Source organism: Elephas maximus, chromosome 1, assembly GCF_024166365.1.
Source record: "Elephas maximus indicus isolate mEleMax1 chromosome 1, mEleMax1 primary haplotype, whole genome shotgun sequence".
NCBI lineage: Eukaryota > Metazoa > Chordata > Mammalia > Proboscidea > Elephantidae > Elephas > Elephas maximus.
Window position 1 is genome coordinate 165,623,934 of NC_064819.1, and position 27,421 is coordinate 165,651,354.

A 27,421-nucleotide genomic window follows, 5' to 3' on the forward strand; every position below is an offset into this window, starting at 1 on the left:
CCACCCTCTCATCACTCCTCCAGGCAGGAGATGCCAACATAGTCTCAAGTGTCTACCTGATCCAAGAAGCTCACTCCTTACCAGCATCCCTCTCCAACCCACTGTCTAGTCCAATCCATGTCTGAAGAGTTGGCTTCGGGAATGGTTCCTGTGCTGGGTCAACAGAAGGTCTGGGGGCCATGATCACCAGGGTCCTCCCAGTCTCACTCAGGCCATTAAGTCTGGTCTTGTGAGAATTTGGGGTCTGCATCCCACTGCTCTCCTGCTTCCTCAGGGGTTCTCTGTTGTGTTCCCTGTCAGGGCAGTCATCAGTTGTAGCCGGGCACCATCTAGTTCTTCTACTCTCAGGATGATGTAGTCTCTGGTTCATGTGACCCTTTCTGTCTCTTCGGCTCGTAATCGTCTTGTGTCCTTGGTGTTCTTCATTCTCCTTTGATCCAGGTGGGTTGAGACCAACTGATGCATCTTAGATGGCTGCTTGCTACCGTTTAAGACCCTAGACGCCACACTTCAAAGTGGGATGCAAAATGTTTTCTTAATAGATTTTATTATGCCAATTGACTTAGATGTCCCCTGAAATCATGATCCCCAGACCCCTGCCCCTGCTAACTGGCCTTTGAAGCATTCAGTTTATTCAGGAAACTGCTTTGCTTTTGGTTTAGTCCAATTCTGCTGACCTCCCCTGTACTGTGTGCTATCTTTCCCTTCACCCAAAGTAGTTCTTACCTACCAACTAATTAGTGCATGCCCGTCTCCCATTCTCCCTCCCTCCCCCCATCATAACCACAAAAGAATGTTTTCTTCTCAGTTTAAAAAATTTCTCAAGTTCTTATAATAGTGGTCTCATACAATATTTTTCCTTTTGCAACTAATTTCACTCAGCATAATGCCTTCCAGGTTCCTCCATCTTATGAAATGTTTCAGATTCCTCACTGTTCTTTATCGATGCGTAGTATTCCATTGTGTGAATATACCATAATTTATTTATCCATTCATCCGTTGATGGGTACTATGGTTGCTTCCATCTTTTTGCTATTACAAACAGTGCTGCAATAAACATGGGTGTGCATATACCTGTTCGTGTAAAGGCTCTTATGTCTCTAGGATATATTCCAAGGAGTGGGATTGCTGGATCATATGGTAGTTCTATTTCTAGCTTTCTAAGGAAGCGCCAAATTGATTTCCAAAGTGGTTGTACCATTTTACATTCCCACCAGCAGTGTATAAGTGTTCTAATCTTTCCACAGCCTCTCCAACATTTATTATTTTGTGTTTTTTGGATTAATGCCAGCCTTGTTGGAGTGAGATGAAAGCTCATTGTAGTTTTGATCTGCATTTCTCTAATGGCTAATGATTGTGAACATTTCCTCATATATCTGTTAGCTACCTGAATGTCTTTTTTAGTGAAGTGTCTATTCATGTCTATTGCCCATTTCTTAATTGGGTTATTTGTCTTTTTGCAGTTGAACTTTTGCAGTATCATGTAGATCTTAGAGATCAGGCACTGATCAGAAATGTCATAGCTAAAAACTTTTTCCCAGTCTGTAGGTAGTCTTTTTACTCTTTTGGGGAAGTCTTTGCATGAGCATAGGTGTTTGATTTTTAGGAGCTCCCAGTTATCTAGATTTTCTTTTACATTCTTTATAATGTTTTGTATACTGTTTATGCCATATATTAGGGCTGCTAACATTGTTCCAATCTTTTCTTCCATGATCTTTATCATTTTAGGTCTTTGATCCATTTTGAGTTAGCTTTTGTGCATGGAGTGAGGTATGGGTCTTGTTTCATTTTTTTGCAGATGGAAATCCAGTTAAGCCAGCACCATTTGTTAAAGAGAGTGTCTTTTCCCCCATTTAACTGTTTTGAGGCCTTTGTCAAATATCAACTGCTCATATGTGAATGGATTTACGTCTGGATTATCAATTCTGTTCCATTGGTCCATGTATCTGTTGTTGTACCAGTACCAGGCTGTTATGACTAATGTGGCGGTATAATAGGCTCTAAAATCAGGTAAAGTAAGGCCTCCCACTTTGTTCTTTTTCTGTAATGCCTTATTTATCCGGGGCCTCTTTCCCTTCCATATGAAGTTGGTGATTTGTTTCTCTATCTTATAAAGAATGTCATTGGGATCTGGATCAGAATTGCATCAAATGTATAGATGGCTTTTGGTAGAGTAGACATTTTTATAATGTTAAGTCTTCCTATCTACGAGCAAGGTATGTTCTTCCACTTATGTAAGTCTCTTTTGATTTCTTGCAGAAGTGTTTTGTAGTTTTCTTTGTATAAGTCTTTTACATCTCTGGTAAGATTTATTCCTAAGTATTTATCTTCTCTGGGGCTACTGTAAATGGCATTGATTTGGTGATTTCCTCTTCGATGTTCTTTTTGTTGGTGTAGAGGAATCCAACTGATTTTTGTATGTTTATCTTGTATCCCGATACTCTGCTGAACTCTTCTATTAGTTTCATAGTTTTCTGGAGGATTCCATAGGGTTTTTTGTGTATAAGATCACGTCATCTGCAAATAGAGATACTTTCACTTCTTCCTTGCCAATCTGGATGCCCTTTATTTCTTTATCTAGCCTAACTGTTCTGGCCAGGACTTCTAGCACAATGTGGAATAACAGTGGTGATAAAGGGCATCCTTGTCAGGTTCCCGATCTCAGTGGGAATGTTTTCAGGCTCTCTCCATTTAGGGTGATGTTGGCTGTTGGCTTTGTATAAATGCCCTCTATTATACTGAGGAATTTTCATTCTATTACTATTTTGCTGAGAGTTTTTATCATGAATGAATGTTGAACTTTGTCAAATGCCTTTTCTAGATCAATTGGTAAAATCATGTGATTCTTGTCTTTTGTTTTATTTATGTGGTAGATTACATTAATAGTTTTTCTAATGTTGAACCATCCCTGCATACCTGGTATGAATCCCACTTGGTCATGGTGAATTATTTTTTTGATATGTTGTTGCATTCTACTGGCTAGAATTTTGTTGAGGATTTTTGCATCTACATTCATGAGGGATATAGGTCTATAATTTTCTTTTCCTGTGGTGTCTTTACCCGGTTTGGTATCAGAGATATGGCAGCTTCATAGAATGAGTCTGGCAGTATTCCATCCTTTTCTATGCTCTGAAATACCTTTAGTAGTAGTGGTGTTAACTCTTCTCTGAAGGATTGGTAGAACTCTGCAGTGAAGCCGTCCCGACCAGGGTTTTATTTCTTGGAGATTTTCCGATTACCTTTTCAATCTTTTTTTTTTTTGTTATGGGTCTATTTAGTTGTTCTAACTCTGTTTGTGTTAGTTTAGGTAGGTAGTGTGTTTCTAGGAATTCATCCATTTCTTCTAGGTTTTCAAATTCGTTTTAGTTTTTCATAGTAAGCTGATATGATTCTTTTAATTTCAGTTGGGTCTGTTGTGATATCACCCATCTCATTTCTTATTCACGTTATTTGCTTCCTCTCCTGTGTTTCTTTTGTCAATTTGGCCAGTGGTTTATCAATTTTGTTGAGTTTTTCAAAAAGCCAACTTTTCGTCTTGTTAATTCTTTCAATTGTTTTTCTGTTTTCTATTTCATTTAGTTTAGCTCTAATTTTTATTATTTGTTTTCTTCTGGTGCCTGTGGGTTTCTTTTGTTGCTCTCTATTTGTTTAAGTTGTAGGCACAATTCTTTGGTTTGGGCCCTTTCTTCTTTTTGGATGTGTGCAATTTATTGATATAAATTGGCCTCTGAGCACCACTTTTGCTATGTCCCAAAGGTTCTGAAAGGAAGAAGTGTTTTCATTCTCATTGGATTCTCTGAATTTCTTTATTCCATCCTTAATATCTTCTATAATGCAGTCTTTTTTGAGCAGCGTATTGTTCAGTTTCCAAGTGTTTCATTTCTTTTCCCTGCTTTTCCTGTTATTGATTTCCACTTTTATTGCCTTATGGTCAGAGAAAGTGCTTAGTAATATTTCAACATTTTGGATTCTGTTAAGGCTTGCTTTATGACGTAATATGTGGTCTAATCTAGAGAATGTTCCATGTGCACTAGAAAAGTATACTTGGTTGCTGTTGGGTGGAGTGTTCTGTATATGTCTACAAGGTCAAGCTGGTTGACTGTGGCATTTAGATCTTCCGTGTCTTTATTGAACTTCTTTCTGGATGTCCTGTCCTTCACCAAAAGTGGTGTATTGAAGTCTCCTACTATTATTGTGGAGCTGTCTATCTCACTTTTCAATGCTGATAGAGTTTGTTTTATGTATCTTGCAGCCCTGTCACTGGGTGCATAAATATTTAATATGGTTATATCTTCTTGATGTATTGTCCCTTTAATCACTTTATATTGTCCTTCCTTATCCTTTACAACGGATTTAACTTTAAAGTCTATTTTGTTCAGAAATTAATATTGTCACTCCTACTTTTTTTGATTGTTGTTTGCTTGATATATTTTTTTCCATCCTTTGAGTTTTAGTTTGTTTATGTCTCTAAGTCTAAGGTGGGTCTCTTGTAGGCAGCATATAGATGGATCTTGTTTCTGAATCCATTTTGCCTCTCTCTGTCTCTTTATTGGTGCATTTAGTCTATTTACATTCAGGGTAACTATGCATAGGTATGAATTTAGTGCTATCATTTTGATCTCTTTTTTTGTGTGTTGACAGTTTCTTTTTCCCACTTGATTTTATGTGCTGAGTAGATTTTCTTTATATATTGTCCTTTCCTCATATTTGTTGTTGTTGATTTTGTTTCTGCTGAGTCTGTATTTTTCCCTTGTATTTTATTTTGATGAGTAGGATAGCTTGTCTCCTTTGTGGTTACCTTATTATTTACCCCTATTTTTCTAAATTTAAAACTAACTTTTATTTCTTTGTATCGCCGTATCTTCCTCTCCATATGGAAGATCTATGATTACATTTCTTAGTCCCTCTTTATTATTTAAATGTTGTCTTCTTTTATATAATAACATCGCTGTTACCCTGTTCTGGGCTTTTTTTTTTTTTTAATAATCTTGCTTTGTTTTTTTGGATTTCCCTGTCTGGGTTGACTTCTGGTTGCTCTGCCCATGTTCTAGTCTTGGTTGTTACCTGATATTATTGATTTTCTAACCAAAGAACTCCCTTTAGTATTTCTTGTGGTTTTGGTTTGGTTTTTACGAATTCCCTCAACTTGTGTTTATCTGGAAATGTCTTAATTTCACCTTCATATTTAAGAGACGCGGTTCTACTCTGTCCTATAGGGTTGCTATGAGTCAGAATGGACTTGATGGCACTGGGAGGGTATTTAAGAGACAGTTTTGATGGATATATGATTCTTGGCAGGAAATTTTTTTCCTTCAATTTTTAAAATATGCCATCCCATTGCCTTCTTGCCTGCATGGTTTCTGCCAAGTAGTCCAAGCTTACTCTTATTGGCTTTCCTTTGTAGGTGACTTTTCGTTTATCCCTCGCTGCTCTTATAATCTCTCTTTATCTTTGGTTTTGGCAAACTTGATTATAATATGTCTTGGTGACTTTCTTTTAAGATCTACCTTATGTAGAGTTTGATGAGCATCTTGGATGGATACCTTCTCATCTTTCACGATAGCAGGGAAGTCTTCTGCCAACAAATCTTTAACAATTTTTTCTGTATTTTCTGTTATCCCTCCCTGTTCTGGTACCTCAATCGCTCGTAGGTTATTTCTCTTGATAGAGTCCCACATGATTCTTAAGATTTCTTCATTTTTTTTTAATTCTTTTACCTGATTTTTCTTCAGATATATTAGTGCCAAGTGATTTATCTTCGAGTTCAGAAATTCTAGCTTCTACTTGCTCAATTCTGCTCCTCTGACTTTCTATTGAGTTATCTAATTCTGTAATTTTTTTGTTAATCTTCTGAATTTCTGATTGATGTCTGTCTATGGATTTTTCCAGCTTATTAAACTTTCCATTATGTTCCTGAATAATCTTTATTTCTTCAGTTGCTTTATCTGTATGTTCCTTCGCTTGTTCTGCATATTGCCTCATTTCCTTCCTGATGTCTTGAAGGGTTCTGTATATTAAACTTTTGTATTCTGCATCTGGTAATTCCAGGAATGCACTTTCATCTAGAAGATCCCTGGATTCTTTGTTTTGAGAGCTTGTTGAGGTGATCATGGTCTGTTTCTTTATGTGACTTGATATTGACTGTTGTCTCCGAGCCATCTATAAGTTATTGCATTAGTTTATGCTTGCTTACTGTGTCGTAGCTGCTTGCTTTGTTTTGTTTTGGTATATCCCTATGGGCTGCTTGAGTGAGCTAGCTTGATTACTTTCGCCTTTGGAGCTCTGGTGTCCTGTCCTCAGCTGGCTAGAGCTGTTATTAGGTATATCAATCTAGGAGACTATTCAGTCTTCTTTTATGAATTCAGCTCAGGTTTCCAGGTAGCTGACATCAAGTATGTGGTACAGGCTCTGTCGTACAGTCTTAGAGGGGCAGGGGTAATTGGCGTATATACCAGTATCTGATTGCAGCAGGGGGTTATGCTCTGAACAAGGCAGGGGGCTGAGAACCGACCCCCAAGTGTCTCTGAGGAAAACGCGTCTCTGTTCCCTAGAGCGTGCTGGTGGGTGGGGTCTGCAGAGAGGCCAGGGGCACCCAAAGTTTTTGGTTGTAAGGACTGGGAGATACCAATTACCTTTGGACCCTTGTCACGGGTGGCTGGGTGACCTGAGTGGAGCTACCAGTCCTTAGGTCTCTGATGTGGGTAGATGAGGACCTTGTTTAATAGGCAAAGCAATGTCAAACATCAAACACCCAACTCTCCACTGCACAGCTGAAATGGTTGAAGTTTGCTAACAAGGGCCTATTCTCCCGAAATTGGCCCACACAGGTCCATGCAGAAGGGTAAGGTGCTCAAGGTCCACGGATGTTTTATGCCTGGACAGGAGCCGCTTCTGTCCTGAGCTCCCCTGGTTAATGGAGCCAGCAAATTATCTTTTCCCCCAGTTGCAAATTTTTTCCTTCCCCAAGGCCGGGAGGATGGCTCTAGGTGCTCACCAGGGTCTATCTCAGGCCCAGGGATTCAGCTACTGAAGCCGGCTTGGGGGTGGTAAAATATACACAAGTATTTAGCTTTTGCCGAAAGCGCCGTTCTCCTCAGGTTCCAGAGGTGTGAGTGGGCTGTGTGGCTGGCTGTTTCTCCCTAAGGAAAGTGCGGCTGAACGCTAGGACCAGCCCGCTGCTGCCGCTATCGCCGCTCCGGGAATGGTGCCTGAGGGCTCCCCGCGATTCAGGTCTGGTAACTCCTCTCCACTTCTGAATGGCCTCTTCCTCCCCCTACCCCTCAGTTCGTTGTCTAAGCTTGCCTTTGACGCTCAGGGCTCCCAGCTTGTCACAAATATACTCGTTTCACTTGTTTTTTCGGGTCTTTACTGTAAAGAGGGCTCAAAGGAAGCGTCTGTATATTCTGCCATCTTGGCTCCGCCCATCTTCCTTGATATTTGATTAAAATCATCTTTGGCTTTGCCTTGTGCAAAGGTAAAAGGAGAATGCCCTTCTCACGTTTCTGTATTAGGCATAACAGATGATCATGTCATAGTATAGGTTCCCATACTTTTTGATCAGTCTAACAGCATAAGCAATATTAACAAGGTATGCCATTTAGATATTTTAATAAATATGACAAATGATTTTGTAATCTAGGAAACCAATTACATTCTCCATTATTAACTATAGATCAAATGTTTAAGACCAACTACTTTTAAAACGATTATATAGAACAAAAAAGTAAATGCAAAACCATTAGAAATAAAACATATATGTGAGAACATTAATCTTCACTCTTTAGGCACTGCACAAAGGTTCAGTTTGTGGGTTTACTTAAATGAAAGCGCATCACTTATTAATAACCAAATCTTCAAATTTAGGAGAGAAAAAGAGATAAATCTTTACCTAAGTAACTTACTATCAGGAAAGAATGGAAGGTTTAATAATTTAGTGACAATACAGTACTCTATATAAGCAGATTTAGCTTAAAAAAGTCTTGCTCTTCCACTGTCTTCAGCTGATAATAAGCATTTATTATTATCACAAACATACAGTACAGGGACTGCAGAATCAATAGAACAGCTGACAGTTTTCTGTGCCCAACTTTTCAAGCCTAACTATTAAATTTATAATTATAATTATCTTTGATACATTTTCATTATATCATACCAGAAAATCCCTTCATGATGGTGATACTCTCCTATGGCCTTCACTTTAACTGAACGTTGATGTTAACTTTGAATCACCCAGCATTTGACCAAAATAGGAATTGAATGCAATTCAACTCTTTTTTCCAAGTACCTCACACATCCACACGTCCAATGTCTATAATAAAACACTGTTGCATTAAGACAGGAATAAATAAATAGATAAATGAATAACCTCAATGTCTTATCCTCCTCACTCCAAAAAAAAAAAAAAAAAAAAAAGCACTGGTTAAGAAAAAAAATACATAAAAGAAAGTACCAACTACTATTTTTATATAATGCATTACTTGTACACAGATATAGTAATGAAATTTTAATCTTATTTTATACATAGTGAAGATAAAAGGTTCTAAGCAAACACTAATAATACTGTTTAAAAAGTAAAATAGAGATTCAGCAGTAGCAAACACTGGTTTTTTTGCCTGTGGTATATGAATGGGTAAGAAAATTTCAGTTTGACAGAAGACTTATCAAAGCTTTTTGGGGGGGGTAGTTTTCAAAAGTAGAGGCTTGGAGCATACTTCCTTTAAATTTTCTTGTTGTTAACAAACACCTGAAATATTTAAAAAATAGTAGTACTATTTTTAACGGTAAAGATGGACAGCGATTTGTAATTCTTGTACTCATAACTGTTAAAGTAACTTCTCCTTGAGAATTGTTATGAATTGAATTGTGTCCCCCAAAATATGTGTGGAATTCCTGGCCTCTGTCATCCTGTTTGGAAACAGGATTGGTCTTCTTTTGTTATATTAATGAGGTCATATCAGTGTAGGGTAGATCCCAAAGCTAATCACTTATACTTCATTAAAAAAAAAAACAAAACAGACGGAGAGACACACAGGGGAAGACAGGTAACATCTGATGACTGTCACAAGCAAAGGATTGCCAAGGATTGTTGGAAGACACAGAAACTAAGAGAAAGGCTCACAGAAGGGATCAACATGGCCAAGACTTTGGACTTTCAGCTTTCAGAACTGTGAGAAAAGACATTTCTGTTCTTCAAAGCCACTCACTTGTGCTATCTGTATTATAGCAGCACTAGGAAACTAAGACAAGAATCTTGGTTTTTATTCCTTTTGGATTATGTCTCAATAGGAGGAAAAAAAAAAAAAAGGGCAGAAAAGAAAGCAGCAAATAATTTACAAATGAAAGTCATATCACACAAATTTGATGGGAAAAGAACCAAGAATCAGGGATGCTTATATCCGGAGGAAGCAATTTCCTTTAGGCAAAAGGGTCAATGAACAATTCCAAAGTTAGGATGGTATATATACAAACTAAGAAACAACGTAAAGAAATAAAAATAACTCTTTTCATCTAGTAATAAATCCAGTAACCCATAATTATTAGTCTCTTTTTAAATGCAGTTTCCTATTAGAAACATCTACAAAAACCACATAAACAATGAAGAAAGAAATCAAGACGTACATCTGAACAATGAAATGCTGAAGTTTAGCATTAATCCGAGACTGAGGAAGACTTCTTTCCCTGATATGGGAAAGCCTTTCATTTGCTCAAACTGCAGGTAGATTTTGAGTAAAAAGCTATGAAACAAAGATCTTAAACTTTTTTTGTAATGTGAAAACTGAACAAGTTAACTTACTGAATGCCTCTGAGGCAGTTTCTAATTTCTCTATCACTGCAAAAAAGTTTGTACAACAAGAAAAATCTCAATACAGTTAAGGCATCATTTTCTCATTCTGCAAGTTCCACAGGAGGAGGGGAATTATTAACAAGAATGATAAAGCTGTACTTGCATTTGGTAATGCAAAGAGAAGCTTACAAACGAGACGTCTCATTAATTTGAGCAGATGGATCAAAATTAAAGGCTGAATCGCCAACTTTTAATTTCCCAATAGCCAAGAAAAGTTTGAGGTCTTGCAGAGTATGACTGTTGAAAAGTCAACATGAAAAGACTTTCTCCATCTGTTATCACACATGCCTGAGTGGAACACAATTGCCTCCTACTGTTTTTAATACTTTTAAGGCAAAGCTGCACATAAAATCTATTAAGTACATGAGCACACAAATTTAGATGATTGGTATGCTGAAACCTATGGAATAGTATGATCAGAAAATATCATCACGGCTTTTGAACATGAAATTTGCTCTATTCTACTTTGATCTAAGTTGGGAGAAGCATAATAAAATTCTTTGTATATTTAAGAAGAAATTACTAATTTTTAGCATAAAAAGTTTGAATCTGAAAGTTCTATTTTTGTACATGCATATTTTTAAAATGAGCACATATTTCAGTCTTCTTAATAATGGTCTAAAAAGTAGCTGCTCTGATAAAACCGAAGTAGGACAACCAAACCAGGGGAGAAAATCCAAAATGCGAACCAACTCAAAGACAAGAAAATGAACAAACCAGAAGGATTTTTAACTGATTGGGTGGGATGGGAAGATAACGAACATGAGGTCATAGCATGGACAATTTCATTCGTTTAAAATGACTACAACAGATTGATTTATATATTTCTTACTACTATACACTAATTGCTAACATATATTTAAAAGGCAGCAAAATAAAGTTAAAGTTTGATACGTACACAGCCCAAGAAACAAATGTTGATGGTGCCTTGATACCAAAGGAAAGCACATTCATGGAATAGGTAGTTGGCTACAAAGCTCTACTATTGTGTAGTTAGTTGTAATTATAATTGAGTTCCAAAAGCAAATCTCAATCTCAATCTCTTTCTCTCTGTGTGCCCGTGTGTGGGGTATACAACACATACACATACACAGACACATAATTTACTGTACTTGTTGTTGTTAGGTGCCGTTGAGTCCATTCCAACTCAGAGCAACCTTATGTACAACAGAACAAAACAATTCCTGGTCCTGTGCCATCCTCACAATTGCTGCCATGCTTGAGCCCACTGTCGCGGCCACGGCGTCAGTCCGTCTCGTTGAGGGTCTTCCTCTCTTTCGCTGACTCTACCAAGCCTCATGTCCTTCTCCAGGGACTAATCCCTCCTGGTAACATGTCCAAAGTATGTGACACACAGTCTCACCATCCTTGCTTCTAAGGAGCATTCCAGTTGTACTTCTTCCAAGACAGATTTGTTTGTTCTTTTGGCAGTCCATGGTATATTCAATATTCTTCACCAATATCACAGTTCAAAGGGATCAGTTCTTCTTCAGTCTTCCTTATTCATTGTTCAGCTTTGCCATGAATATGAGGTGATTGAAAACACCATGGCTTGGGTCAGGCGCTCCTTAGTTCTCACGGTGATATCTTTGCTTTTCAATACTTTAAAAAGGCCTTTTGCAGCAGATCTGCCCAATGCAACGCATCTTTTGATTTCCTCACTGCTGCTTCCATGGGTGTTGACTGTGGATACAAGTAAAAGGAAATCCTTGACAACCTCAATCTTTTCTCCATTTATCATAATATTGCTTATTGGTCCAGTTGTGAGGATTTTTGTTTTCTTTATGTTGAGGTGTAATTCATACTGAAGGCTGTGGTCTTTCATCTTCATCAGTAAGTGCTTCAAGTCCTCTTCGCTTTCAGCAATCAAGGTGTGTCATCTGCATAGCACAGACTGTTAATGAGCCTTCCTCCAATCCTGATGTCCTGTTCTTCTTCATGTAGTCCAGCTTCTTGGATTATTTGCTCAGTATACAGATTGAATAGGTATGGTGAAAGGATACAGCCCTGACACACACCTTTCCTGACCTTAAACCACGCAGTATTCCCCTATTGTGTTCGAACATCTGCCCCTCGATCCATGTACAGATTCCTCATGAGAACAATTAACTGTTCTGGAATTCCCATTACTGCAATGTTATCCATAATTTGTTATGATTCAAACAGTTGAATGCCTTAGCATATTCAATAAAACACAGGTAAACATCTTTCTGGTATCCTCTGCTTTCAGCCAAGATCCATCTGACATCAGCAATGATATCCCTGGTTCTACATCCACTTCTAAATCTGGCTTGAATTTCTGGCAGTTCCCTGTCAAAACACTGCTGCAGTCACTTTTGAATGATCTTCAGCAAAATTCTGTCGAAACACTGCTGCAGTCACTTTTGAATGATCTTCAGCAAATTCTGCCTACATGGTTGGATCACCTTTCTTGGGAATTGGCATAAATACAGATGTCTTCCAGTCGGTTAGCCAGGTAGCTATCTTCCAAATTTCTTGGCATAGACAAGTGAGTATTTTCAGTGCTGCATCCGTTTGTTGAAATATCTCAACTGGTATTCTGTCAATCCCTGGAGCCTTATTTTTCGCCAATGCCTTCAGTGCAACTTGAATTGTTTACTTCAGTACCATAGGTTCCTGATCATGTGTTACCTCCTGAAATGGTTGATCGTTGACCGATCCCTCTTGGTATAGTAACTCTGTGTTTTCCTTCCATCTTCTTTTGATGTTTCCTGCATCACTTAATATTTCCCCTGTAGAATTCATCAGTATTACAACTTGAGGCTTGAATTTTTTCTTCGGCTCTTTCAGCTTGAGAAATGTTAAGTGTGTTCTTCCCTTTTGGTTTTCTATCTCCAGGTCTTTGCACATGTCATCATAATACTTTACTTTGTCTTCTCGAGTGGCCCTTTGAAATCTTCTGTTCAGCTCTTCCACTTCATCATTTTTTACTGTACTTAATGTACAGCAAAATAGAAAAGAATCTCTTAGAATGAAGCACATATTAGTTAGACCCTTCGATCATCAGAGCTGGGGAGAGTAACATAATTGAAGAGTTAATTTGACTGTTAGGTTTTTAGATAATCAGGTGAAGCCAAAAAAACCAAACCTATTGTCATCAAATCACTTCCAACTCATAGCAACCCTATAGGACAGAGGAGAATTGCCCCATATGGTTTCCAAAGAGCAGCTGGTAGATTCGAATTGCCAACCTTTTGGTTAGCAGCTGAGCTCTTAACCACTGCGCCACCAGGTCTCCAATAAGGTGAAAAGGTTGTTGAATTCTATATTTTTCATTTTCTGACAGATGGATACATGCAAAGTCAATAGTTGAAAATTACCATTTGGAACCTTATATAAAGGCAGCCAGTGACTGGCATAACATTATCTTCAACCTCAGTTATGAGGAGAAAATACACAACTCGGAAACAATATTCTACTGGGAAGTTCTTTGTTGACCTTCTAATAAAAGCAAAGGACATAACACCACAGCTTAGTAAAGGCATTTCTTTAAGGAGATTTAAAAAAGGGAAAAATAATCCAGTGAGGGGTTCTGAACCCCCTGAAAATGAACCTCCACATGATCCTCAGTAATCAAAGACTACTGTGAACTAGCAATTCTTATATGATGGATTAAATCAAGGATTGCCAGCCTTGTTGAAAAAGGTATCTACCTTAGCTTCCAAAATCAAAATGTATTAACAAACATGCTTTCTAAGTATCCACGTTGCTTCAGTTATGGATATATTACAAAGGCATTCAGCAGAAGCTGCCACTTACCAAGCTAAATGATTTTATAGGCCAAACAGTACTTGACAGCTAACTTGCAAATAGATGACAGAGGGATCCCTTTGAAAAGACTGATACAGAGAAAGACTTAAGTTTTAGGCTACATCTTCAAAATTACACACTCAATGTAGGTAATTTAGAGAAATGAAAAAGAGCTTTGTTCTTGAATTATGTTGCAAAAGAGCTGCTAATTTGCGGTGACTGAATTAATGCAAAAGACTAAGGCATTGCTTTAGCACCTCAGTACTGATAAAGGCACTGGCCTGGGCATTTTAGTATCAGCAATACTAGAAGCAAATTTCAACCACTGGGCCATCATCTTGATACATTTCATATTTCCTTTCCATAAATCTTTGAAGATGAGGCATTCATCACAATCAAATCATATTTACCACAGAGCCCCCATGCACATGACACTACACTGGGAACTAAACCAACAATGTTTCCTTATAGCCCAATCATACTTAGCAGGACCTGTCCTACTAAAACACAAAATTTAAAAGGACATTGCATGAAACACGCTGATTAAAATTTTTAAATATGATATCTTTAATCAAAGCATTTATTTATATTTTGATGCTATTATGCTTATTTATGGTTCTGTCATATTTCAGATGAGGAAATTATAAAAGAAAAACAGGAATAACTGAAAACAAAAGAGAAGAAATGAGGAGGAAAAAATCCTTTGAAAAAATCCTTTAAAACAATTGGAAGAACATATTAACAGAAGTTATCATTTAGTAGTAAAATTAGCAGTGATATTTTTTCCCCTGATTTTTGAATTTTGGTGTGCCCAAGGGCTAAGTTTGTAATTGTATTTTTAAGATCTGATTTAAAATAAAATTACTAAAAAACAGACTGAGTAAAAAAAAAGAGTTTAAACAGAGGCCAAAAGACCACATAGTCACAATATGAAGCAAATATGCAGGGAAGAAGAGGTTTTTCTAATTAACAGTAAGTGCACAGCTAAACTAAAGCCTGGACAATATGGAACCTACCACATGCATTTTCATAATCATGATTTAGAGGTAATACTTCCCAATTAAAAAAAAAAATCACTGGTATGACACCACTATGTTCTACATGCCTTAAAACTGAAAAAAACAAAAAACAAAACTGCTGACCTTTTGGTTAACAGCCAAGCTCTTAACCACTGCACCACCAGGGCTCCATGGGGGCAGTTCTATTCTGTCCTATAGGGTCATTAGGAGTCAGAATCGACTGAACGGCAGCGAGTTTTTTTTTTTTTCAGGGAAATCTTTCAACAGAAAAAATAACAACAGGCCAAAAGACGATCACTGTAGCAACACTGTTTTTAAGAATAAAAAATTTCAAACGAAGTACTCGATAATGTGGTAATAACCAATATAAAGGAATTGCCAACGTAAGTTTAACAGCAAAGGGGCAGTGTGCAAAGCTGAGGGTGTGTGGATGGCATAAACACCTGATTTAAATCCTATATGACCTTGGGAAGCTGTTTAGCATGTTTTAGGCTCATTTCCTCTCTTAACAAAAGGAGACAATAATGCTTATGGCAGAGTATTGGGAGATTAATAGGTGTCTGAATCATAGAACCTGAATAAAGACTCCTGTTTTTCTCTGGCAGACACTGAAATTATGAAGATCATGTAGAAACATTTAAAAATATTTATTATTCATTAAAAAAAGTATAAAACTGAATATACAGTATAAATATAAGTAATGAATCATAACTAATAATTAAAATTAAATTTGAGTGAACAAAATTAAAAGCCACATGTATGAAAGGATAAAAGACTAGAGGAAAATGTATAAAAATTATAGTAATAATATTAAAATGGTAAAATAGTGGACTAATGAAAAATGTTAATACTATTTTTATATTTAAAAAATATAAAGGAGATATGGCAGTATTTTTACAAAAGTTAAGAAAGTACCACTATTAGGGAAAATAAACATCATCACTAATCATTCTAAAAGAGAAACTGTGACACCTGCAGCCTAAATCTATGGTCTCAGGGCATACAGCCTAAAGAAGGGTCATGTTATCCTGTGCTAATTCTTGTGTGGAGAGAGGGACTTGAGCACAGATCTGGACCAGGCCTTGGATTCCAAGTATGTCAGTAGGTTCTCAAATTATAATCACAGTACACAATCACCCAGAGTGCAGTTTTAGCCCAAGAAGAGTATATGAGAAAGAGACAGCACCTTGTAAGGGTGGTAATCATGGAAGTCAGGACACACACACAAAAGGTAGGGAGATGATGCTTGTCTCCAACTTCTGCCTTAGCTGCATGCATTCTCCATTCCTATGCTCCTCATGCCCTAGAGCTGCCAGCCTCTGGTCACCTGAAGCCTTCCCTGGGGTATCCCATCCAAGCCTGTCTTTCCTAAACAGGAACCAGTGATATGGACCTCGCTACCACCTGGGAACACTTGTGCATTGTTGGTGGGAATGTGAAATGGTACAGCCATTCTGGCAAACAGTTTGGCGGTTCCTCAAAAAGTTAAACGTTCTTGTATAACCCAATAATTCCACTTCTAGGTATATATACCCCCCAAAACTGAAGGCAGTGACTCATACAGACACACGTATATATACACCAATACTCACTGTGACATTATTCAAATCGCCAACAGGTAAAAAAAACCCCAAGGGTCCATCAACAGATGAATGGATACACAAATGTGCTGTATGTGTATATATATATATAAAAAGATATATACATATATATATATACACACACATACATACATACAATGGAGTATTATTCAGCCATAAAGAAAAATAAATTTCTGATACATGCCACCATGACATGGATGTACCTTGAAAACAGTGTACTAAGTGAAACAGTCAGGCACAAAAGGACAAAGAGTGTATGTTCCCACTTGTATGAAATATCTAGAGTAGTAAATCCCTCAACACAAAAGGCCTGTGGTTACCAAGGACTGGGTGAAAGGGAGAATAGGGAATTAAAAAAAATACGTATTTTTTTAAATTAAAAAATAACAAAAATCCAAAGAACCAGAACAAATTTTCATTTTATACAAGTCATAAAAAGGTATCAATGTAGAAAAAAGTGTAATAATAAATATAGTTATCCAAAACACCAAAAACAATTGGGCAATAATCAAGTTTAATATGAGCAATTATTATTTCACACATTCATTAACAATCCTGATTGGATGATTTTGGAATGGAGAGTTTAAAAATAATACTGCTTAATTTCCAAACATCATATTAAAAATCACAGAATTATTACATACATTTCAATTGATAATACTTGATAAAAACAGTAGGAGTAAGAATAATATATTTAAAATATTACATTTATGTAAGACATTTACATATTAAAATTTTTGAAGTGTGAGAAAAGGTTCTTTTTTTAAAAGATAAAAAGAAACAAATGTAAAGGATGAAATCTCATCTATTTAATAAAATGGTGAACAAAATAATACAAGTTATTACATGGGATAACATAATCTATGAAAATTTTTGTGACTTATATAGCCACCCAATGGGCTAAAAATTATTAAGAAACAAAATCTCTGAGTTATTGTCACATAAATCAAGAAAAAGCTTCTTAAATGAATAGTCTAAATATTAATATTTTTATCTTTAAGCCTTCTCTAGAAATAAGATAAAGAATATTAAGTATACCTGATGTCCAGCCTTCACTTGCTTCAAAACACTTTCATAACATGCTTCATCCATGTTATTCAACTGCTGTGCCTTAAAGTTTTTAAAACATGAAAATTATCAAATGAAGGAGCTATAAACTTTCCAACTAAATATAAAACTTTGCCAACTATAATGTATCTTTTTTCCTTCAAAGTAGAATGTTGAAACAATAAATACAATATAAATATCTAACTCATACCAACCCACAGAAACAAACACAATGCAATTAAAAAATACATGTAAAATATTTCATACAATACTTTCTGAGTATTAACTTCCTAAAAGTGACAAGTTTTTAAAAGATAATATCTTTAAGAATAATATTTGGTTATAGGTAATGTCAGAGTAATTTTAAAGTTCTTCTTTCTGCTTTCCCTGGAAATCTTTAAAAAATAAAGTTTAAGAATTGACTGACAAACCCCTGGAACAATTTTTCTTTTCCTTATCTTTCTGCGATAACCATGTGGTATCATTTCATGTAAAAGATCAAAGATCACTCTAAAATGATAAAGAAACAGCTCTAAATCTATTCTAATGATACATTAATATGAATTAAGTAGTCAAATATATATTATGACATGACAAAAAATCTGGAAAGTACTTGAAATGATTAAGAAAGGTTAAATTACATACATCGTAACCACTACCATATTGTAAACTATCCTTTGCTACATAAATCTGAAATGGCTCCCTACAATTCTGAAGATACAGTGTATTAACTGATATACTGATAGTTATTTCTGGTATTTTTTAGATGAACGTTTTATTTATAATAGTGTAGGGCAGAAATAGCCCGATTTTACTAATGAAATTGTTTTTAAAAGAGAAATAGTGTAATGCTTTAAAGAGCAAGGTTGACATAGTAACACATGATTCCATCTGGATTTCTTTTAGTAAAGAGGTCAAATGGCACATGAATCTTCTAAACCTATTTCTTCTACAGAAAAAAAAAATGGGCTGTTAAATAGAATGATAAATGTTTAAGTTTTAAGGAAAGTATCCCTTCATAATATTATAAAAGTCTAAAACAGGCACGCTAATAGTGCAAATGGTTCATAGTAATACCACATAATAAATTTAATAAACTTTTAAAGCACCATATAGAATTTTAGAAATGTCATTTGTATATATAATTTATATGAGAATTATAAAATAGCGTAACTTAGAGGACCTTCCTAATAGTTACTACTATGAAAATTGTTTTTTAACTGCATAAGAGGCACATTCATTTAAAAATATGTATATATCAAAAGATACATACTGCTTCAGTTAGAATCTCTTATTATCTCAAACTTGCCTTCAATCATACCAAAGTAATGTTTTGAAACTTATAATGGCTAAGATTGCAAAATATACATTGAAAATAGCAATGTAAACTATCGAAAGCAACCTTCTGGAGAAGTTAATTTATTACACAAAGTTGAGAAAGTGTGATTGATACTATCTAGGATGGTCTTTTCTTTTGGAGGCTAAAATCCATAAAAAGTATTCAACAATACTCCAACAAAAACATTTTTAGAAAACAAGAAAGGATATTTACTAAAATGAATATTTACCTTATTTGCACTCTTAACCCCCAAAAATGTCTGTCCAAGAGGTACTGGTCGAAAACGGCCATCAAAGTAGAAAAGTCCAATGTGGGGATTAACATGTAAAAACATAGCGACATCGAGGTAGTTGGGTAAAGTTGCAGAGAGTCCAAGTATCCTTATCATACTCTGTGTAGATTCGACCTGTAAGGGTTATTTTAATCAAAGTATGAGGGAGATTCTACCCATATGGATTTTTATCAAGTTTAAAATACGTTTTAGTAAATACAAAGTTTTAGTAAATACAAAATTATGAACATTCAAAATAAGATCAACAAAGAAATACGGAATAATAGCACAGAGTCTAAAAGGGGGCTGCTAATATGAAAACCGGCCTAAACTAGGCATCTAAGATGATATAAAATGATTATGAATGTAATTTCAGTAGGTTTCTTAATCTGAAAAATCCTATTAATTAAATGTTTTCTTCTATTTTCCCTAAAAAATGTCAGGATAAATGACAGATTAGATTTTAATGTAAATTTCATCAATTTATAATTTCAGGAGTTAAAAATACCTGCTATTTATTCTGAAGTTCAGTAACTTCAAATTCATTTTAAATATAAAAACTCTAGACTTCTCTGTTTTACAACTTTAAATTTAAGGTGATGGCAGTCGCCTAACACTTAAATATTTGCAGCTACATACATTTAGGAGCCCTGGTGGTGAAGTGGTTAAGAGCTTGGCTGCTAACCAAAAGATCAGCAGTTCAAATGTACTAGCTGCTCTTTAGAAACCCTATGGGGCAGTGCCACTCTGTCCTATTGGGTCTTCCTGAGTCAGAATTGACTTGATGGCAACGGATTTGGTTTTTGTCTTTATACACATATCTAATGAAAACTTATTTCCAAGGTAACTAAATTTTTTAAAAATTCTTAATCCATTTATGATACCAGGATTTTCCTTCCCTTATTATACATTGCTTGCCTAACCTATAATTCTTTACCTGTAGCATTGTATACTGTTTACTGTATCATAGTAACATATAGTAAAGAATATCATAATTCAGTAAAATAGATTAATTCCTGAGTACTATTTTTTTTTACTAAAATGCAATTAATTATTCCATCATCAAAAACACTTTTTCCAAATCATCATTTATTTATCACTTTAGATACAAATAATTTCATATTTTATAACAGCCACATAGAAGGAAGTCTGGTTGTATGTAACAATAACCAAAACTTGGGAAAAAATTACAAACTACCCAAAAATGTATGAAGCCATTTGTGCTCACTGGTGTAGTGTACTAACCTAATTTTGTTTGAAACACTACTAATAACAGTAATTAACCTGTTCACTAATCATTTGTTAAGCTCTTAACATCAGGCATAGTGCCAGTAGAGACGGGGCTCAAAGTCTATTTGTAAATAATCACAAAAAATAATGTGATGTGTTCTACGAATAGTAGCACCTTCTAAAAATTGAAAACAATGAAGAGAAAGCATGACTTTTAAACTTGGGAAAGTCAGGGAAGGCATTTTGGGGTAGTGGTTACTGATATTCTAAACTGAGAGAAGAGCAGACTAAAAGGCTGGGAGACAAGGAAGAAAGAATGGTGTCTGGGGTAATACATTTAGCAGGACCAGTGGTTTGAGTTGGGGAAGAGAGGTGAGAGAAGATGTGGTTAGAAAATGAAGCTGAGGCCAGATGGTGACAGACACAGCATGTCAGGGAGTTGATTCATTTTACTGCTAATGAGCACTCAACAGTATCCAATTTTCCTTCAATCCTGTTTTCATGTTTTCTATTTCTGATTAATTCAATGATGATAGTTTATGTTTTTAAGTTTCTATACATTTTTGTAATAAGTTCCTTACCATTTCTAATTTTGTGTACTCAGAAGTTTTCTACTTATTTGTGACTAGAATTGTTACAGATTCCATTACTTAATAAGATTTTTTTAAAAAGAAACTAGTTTTTAGAAATATTACTAATTCTACTGTTATACCATTTTATATTTAATTTTGATTTCAACTTTATTTTTTCCATCTACTTTCTTTGGAACATTCTGCTTAAAATACATCTAACATTTAAATTTTAATTCATAGCTTATTTATGTTCTTTCCATTCCTGTCTCACTTTAGAGTGTAATTCTTACACTGAATTATACCTCTGGCTGTATCTGAAAATCTCTGGTACATGATTTTCTTTCTTTCATTATTTTCTAAACAGTGTTGTCAAAAACTTGATTTGCCTTTAGCCTCCCTCCCTCCCTCTTCCCTTCCTTCCTTCACTCTGTGGCCCCTGAGTGACCTCTATGTGGCAGAAGACTACTTTTTAAGTGGTTGAGTTTTATATTTTTTATTTTAGCATATACAATAGTATGTATACATAAGTATATATACGTATATACACATATATATGTATAACTTCATTTTATATTACAGAATTTATCTCTACGTTTCTATTGTATTCTGTATGAGCTATCCAATTTCTGAGAAAATGTCCCATGGAGACCAAAACGAACATGATTTTGCTATTTGTAGGGTATATAATTCTGTATGCTTGACCACTCTACCACATTATTTTATTCAAATTCTCTATATTAGTGATACCAAAACCAAGCTAAACCAATTGCCATGAAGTCAATTCTGACTCAGGGTGACCCCATGTGTGTCAGTCAGGAAGAACTGTGCTCCACAGGGTTTTCAATGGCTGCTTTTTCAGAAGTAGATTGCTAGGCCTTTCTTCCAAAGTGCCTCTATGGACTTGAATCAACCTTTTGATTAGCAGAGAGTGTATTAACCATTTGCATCCCCAGGGACTCCACATTAAAACTCAAAAAATCAAACCCAAACCCAGTGACATCGAGTCAATTCTGACTCATAGCGACCCTATAGGACAGAGTAGAACTGCACCATGGAGTTCCCAAGGAGCACCTGGCGGATTTGAACTGCTGACCCTTTGGTTAGCAGCTGTAGCACTTAACCACTACACCACCAGGGTTTCTGACTCCACATTAGCAATTTAAAAAGTTGTATTTACCAAAAGATGAGTACTATTTAAACTACATACAAACTTCCCATTTTAAATTATGATGAAACTGTTGTTAAGTGGAATAATTTTATATGACCAGCATGACCCAGTCCAGGACAATTCACACCTGAGCCCTAAGGATTCTGCAGATTTGCCTCAGGCACATCTTACAGGAAGGCCTTTCGGGTTGACTATGGGTGGCATTCTGTAGTCCTATAACCCTGTAAGAGCCCTGGTGGTGCAGTGGTTAAGAACTCAGGCTGCTAACCAAAAGGTCAGCAGTTCAAATCCACCAGTTGCTCCTTGGAAACCCTATGGGGCAGTTCTACTTTGTCCTATAGGTTCGCTATGAGTCAGAATAGACTTGACAGCAATGCATTATAATCCTACAATATCCATTCTGTGTTTCCGTATAGCACATCTGCCTTTATATTACCATATAATAGGCTTTATTTGAAAAGTTTGATTGAAAAAAGGGTTCCTAACCTGGGAAAAAGTTTTAAAACCTCTAATGTAATAAAAAGTAACCATGATTTAAATAACATGCATTATAATTTTACAGGCTGTGTGAATTTGCCAAGTTAATTAACAAATTCCTTTATGGGAAAGTGCATATAAAAAGATCTCTAATATTTTATAAAAGACTGTACAATATTATTATTTTCTTAAAATCTAGGAATGTTTATATCTTCTCACCTTCTTGCTATCCTAAGTGAAATAAGGGGATCCGCATAAAGGCACGTACACAAAACATTTTCAATTATTTCTTCATTTTTTATTGTCCTCTTATTTATATCTAATTTTAGTCAAAACTTGCTTGCATCATGCTGGTATCCTGAAGTTATTGTACCTAAACTAGCAGTTCTCTAACACTGGATTTCTCCTTGGGCACTAAGATACAGTACACATATACTTCAGGAAAGCCCAAGTGCTTGGGTATACACACTACCTCACCCAAATGTTGCTTATAGGCATTAATGGAAAATGTAGTGCGAACAGTAAACATGCTTGCCTGCTAACCAAAACAGTGGACGTTTAAGTCCACCCCGAAGTACCTCAGAAGAAAGGCCTGGAGATCTAATTCTGAAAAATCAGCCATTAAGAATCTTATGGAACACAGTTCTACTCTGGCACACATGGGACTGTCATGATTTGGAATTTACTTCATGGCAATTGGTACTGGTAACATACAAACTCATTCAATAAGTAGGACAGAAATGAGTCTATTTACTCATCTCTTTGGGTTTCTATCTGGGCAAATTTGAAGACTAAATAAAACACTAACTATGAAATATATATAACTCTTTAGACAGATGATTCTTACTCCTGTTTAACAGATTGAGAACTACAACTTGAGGTAAATTAATTCCCCTTTCCAAGTTCAAGGTATTTGTACAGATCTATAAAAACTCCATATAAGTAGATTATCATGTTCTGAATCAACATAAACATTTATCCAGTAAAGTTACAGACCCAATTAAAAGAAACAGATATATTTGCTGACAAAATTTAAAAATTAAGTAGACTCCATCATGAAGTGGTATATAAATTAGCTAAATATACAAAAAAAAAATGAGAAAACAAAAATAAAGTAAGGAAATAAATAAATGAACTTTCCAAACATGCCTGTGCATTTAACAGAAAAGTTTTACATTTAGGTGATATTATATAGAAAACAATTAATAAGGCTTTGCCCCTGAAAGCACATTTTGTGAATTTATTACCAATTTGCTATCTTTTAGTAAGTACTTTATAAACCTGCTTTCAAAAATAGAGAGTGGAAAGAAGGAGTGTGCTGTCTCATTAGGGGGTGAGCAACTAGGAGTATATAGCAAGGTGTATATAAATTTTTGTATGAGAAGCTGACTCAATTTGTAACTTTCACTTAAAGCACAATAAAAAATTTAAAAAAAACTACTTGAAATATTAATGACAGGTGAGTTCAACAAAATAAGAAATGGCAGAAGTGAAAGTACGTTAAATATGTCTTGTTAGAGAAAAGGGGATGTTATTAATACTGATTAAATTTTAACACTGATAGAAAAATATTAGTTGTTAAAATATTAAGTGTAAGTGGAAGGACAGAAATGGAATGTATAACCTCTAACTGCTAGACACTAAAAAAAAAGAATGAAAAATCAAGTGAAAACCATGTAAGATATCAATTATCACAATAATTGGTATTATTTTAAATTCCTTTATTAAAGGAAGGAAACCATTGGCTGAAATACAAGAGACCCAGTAACAAAAAGTTGGAAAATAAAGAGACAGACAAAAGACACAACTGGAAAAAAAAAAGATAAAAGGAACAAGAAGAAAGGAGCAAAGCTTATTTTTAGATTAGATTTAGAAAAAAGCTTAAGCCATCATAAACCTTTAAATACTGAACAAAATAGCATTGAAACATTCAAACAAAACTAGTAGAAATAAATGGAGGAACTGGAAATTTTTATAAAAATTTGATGAATATTCTTTTCTTTTTTAGTGAAATCACAGAGGATTTTGTCAATAATTTCCTTAGTTGGTCAACAGATATCCTGTGCCTAAATGCATTTTTCTGGGAACCAGGATACAGTCGTAAATAAAATAGTGTCTTTACACTCAAGCTCATATTTTAGCAGATGGAGACAACTATAAACACATAAACAGATAAATCAGGTTTTCAGATGTCAATGTCAATAGGTGCCATAAGTAAAATAAAATAGAGTAATAGAATAGAGGACAACATGGGAAGGGTACCTCCCATAGGTAGGATAAGCCTTGCTAAAGAAGGATCATTTGAGAAGTTATGAGGGAATAAAAACTGTGAAACAGAAGAAAAAGCAAGTTTAAAGGCTGCAAGATTGGAACAAGCTAGGCAGAAAAAAGATGAATGAGGGGGGAGATTGGAGGAGATGATTGTTTAAAGAGGTTAAGCGGGCTTCCTATCATGTAAGGCTCTGTAGGCCATAATTCACAATCTTGACTCAATAGATACATAGAACTCTGTACCCACAACAATTAAAAATACACATGGGGATTTACATTGAATAGCTATGAGACCTTTATAACCTTTAAATGTATTAGGCCACAACTCAGTAAACTTCAAAAACTAAGAATCTTATAGGCTACATGCTCTGATTACATTGTAATGTGCACAGAAGGATACAGCTAAGGGGTGGCCAAAAACTTCTATTCACTTGGCAGTTAAGATATATTCTAATGATCCCATGAGGCTGCTATTAACTTCATAGCCGTTTTCTGTGTAAGCTGTTGATAAGTTTGCTCAGTCTAGGAGATTCAATGGGTATGAGCAAATTAATATAATGTGAGTAAAATTAATACTTTCAGAATCACCCGTCCATCAACGCTGGGTTAGGGTCTAATCTTCAGGCAATGGGGATACAGTAGTAAGACAGATCCATGCATACAGAAACTAGTTGTAGTAGCATAAAGAAAGAGGTTCAGAAATGATAGAGAGGAATGAAAATTAAAGTACAAATACACAGACAGCATCTTATCATAAATTTGCTTTCACAAAAGAAATCTTAACGGATATCAGCAAAAATCCCAACCAAACCCCATCAAAAGCAAAGAACTCTAAATAACAGGAAAGACAATCATAATTATCATTTAAGAACTTCGTACTTAGTACAGATGATGATTCAAAAGGAAATAAAAATGACCTTTTCTTTTAATAATTATTATTTAAAACATAAAAGCTACTGAACGTATTTTAAAGTTTTTTAATGTTAAACACAAGGAGTTCCTGGTGGCGCCAACAGTTAAGTCCTGGAATACTAGCTGAAAAGTTAGAGAGGTTAAGTGGGGTTGGTGGTTTGAATCCACTCAGAGGCACCTGGGAAGACAAAAGTAACAGTCTTGAAAACTGTATGGGGTGCAGTTCTACTCTGACACACAGGGGTTGCCATGAATCAAATCAACGAAACTGCAACTGGTTTGGTTTGGTTTCCGTTTTGATGTTAAGTACAGGATACAAACAAATACCAGGGTCATTTTTCTGCCAAAATTATTCTACAACTTAAAATAATTTTAATTGTTTAAATCTAAAAGCATAATCTTATCATTCTCACTATAGTTAAGGCTGTATGAGAAATGCTTTATTTTTCAATAGTAATAATTTGGAATTTATGTCCTAAGCCAAAATTCAAAGCTCAATACACTATATTCACCTTAAAAGTATGACTAGTTGGAAACTGAAAAAATTAATATTTTATAGCTCCCTTTTTATAATTATCCCAAATATCAGACAGTAAAATATTTATGACTTTCTCACACAAAATATAAGTTTTGACAAAGTTTTGCTACTCTCTGAAAATAAACTTAGTTAAAAAGACAACTACTGTATTTTTACATAAATAATGAGTGCGTTATACATTTTTTGCCAACTGTGCAACTCTCTTGTGGATTATTTTCCCAGGAGCGCTACCTGTGTTATATGTGAAGGCTCATTATCTATGCAGGCACACTATTTGTAGTTCAATGTTGTTAAATACAACAGATTTGGGCTTCCGTACACTTTCATATTTTTTCAAATTTCTTCAATCATGCCAAGTGTGTTGTGTATTTAGTCCCTAATGTCACCATGCAATTTCTGCTCCTGAACAGGATCTACACTGCATTGGAAGAGCTTCCTATGTGTCTACATTAGCTATAAATGGTGACGTGCTGTGTGAAACACTGCCATCTACTGGGAACATGAGGCAATCACAAGGAATAAAACCAGGAAGTTTGCTTTTTTAGTAAAAATAGTTAAATAGCACTGTGCTAATACTCTGGAAATACAAGAAGAATCAGATAGACCCTTTCATCAAGGAGATTAAACTTTAGTGGAAGGTACCAATACAATAAACTACACAATGTTGTAAAATTATAAGGAGTGTGATAAATAAAAATACGCAAAGAAAGGGAGTATAAACGGAACACTGAAAAAGATGATTCATTTTGATTGGGGAGCTAGGAATGACTGCATGGGAAAACTAGTTTTTGGTATGATTCAAGAGAACGATAAGTTTTCAAGAGATGCACATTATATAATTTGGCTTTTTTTTTTATTATTATTTACTGTGCTTTAAGTGAAAGTTTACAAATCAAGTCAGTCTCTCATACAAAAACTTATATACACCTTGCTATGTACTCCTAGTTGCTCTCCTCCTAATGGGACAGCACACTCCTCCTCTCCACCCTGTATTCCCTGCGTCCATTCAGCCAGCTTCTGTCCCCCTCTGCCTTCTCATCTCACCTCCAGACAGGAGCTGCCCACATAGTCTGTGTCCATTTGAGCCAAAAAGCTCGCTCCTCACCAGTTTCATTTTCTGTCTTGTAGTCCAGTCCAATCCCTGTCTGAAGAGTTGGCTTCGGGAACAGTTTCAGTCTTGGGCTAACAGAAGGTCCGGGGATCATGAATCACCGGGGTCCCTCTAGTCTCAGTTTGACCATTAAGTCTGGTCTATTTTAGGAGAATTTGAGGTCTGCAACCCACTGCTATCCTGCTCCATCAGGGATTCTCCGTTGTGTTCCCTGTAAGGGCAGTCAATGGTTGTAGCCAGGCAACATCTA

At 35.5% G+C, this 27,421-nt stretch overlaps 1 protein-coding gene across 4 annotated transcripts in view; it reads right to left on the bottom strand.

The window, feature by feature from the left end:
* Nucleotides 1–27,421, bottom strand: part of ASCC3 (activating signal cointegrator 1 complex subunit 3) — a 413,165-nt gene that overhangs the window by 207,458 nt on the left and 178,286 nt on the right. For all 4 annotated transcript variants that reach the window (XM_049897967.1, XM_049897961.1, XM_049897954.1 and 1 more), the window contains 2 exons: nucleotides 18,851–19,027; nucleotides 17,274–17,345 (listed from right to left, as the gene is read on the bottom strand). In XM_049897967.1, coding sequence (XP_049753924.1) covers nucleotides 17,274–17,345; nucleotides 18,851–19,027 — 249 coding nt within the window. The remainder of the gene's footprint in view (nucleotides 1–17,273; nucleotides 17,346–18,850; nucleotides 19,028–27,421) is intronic.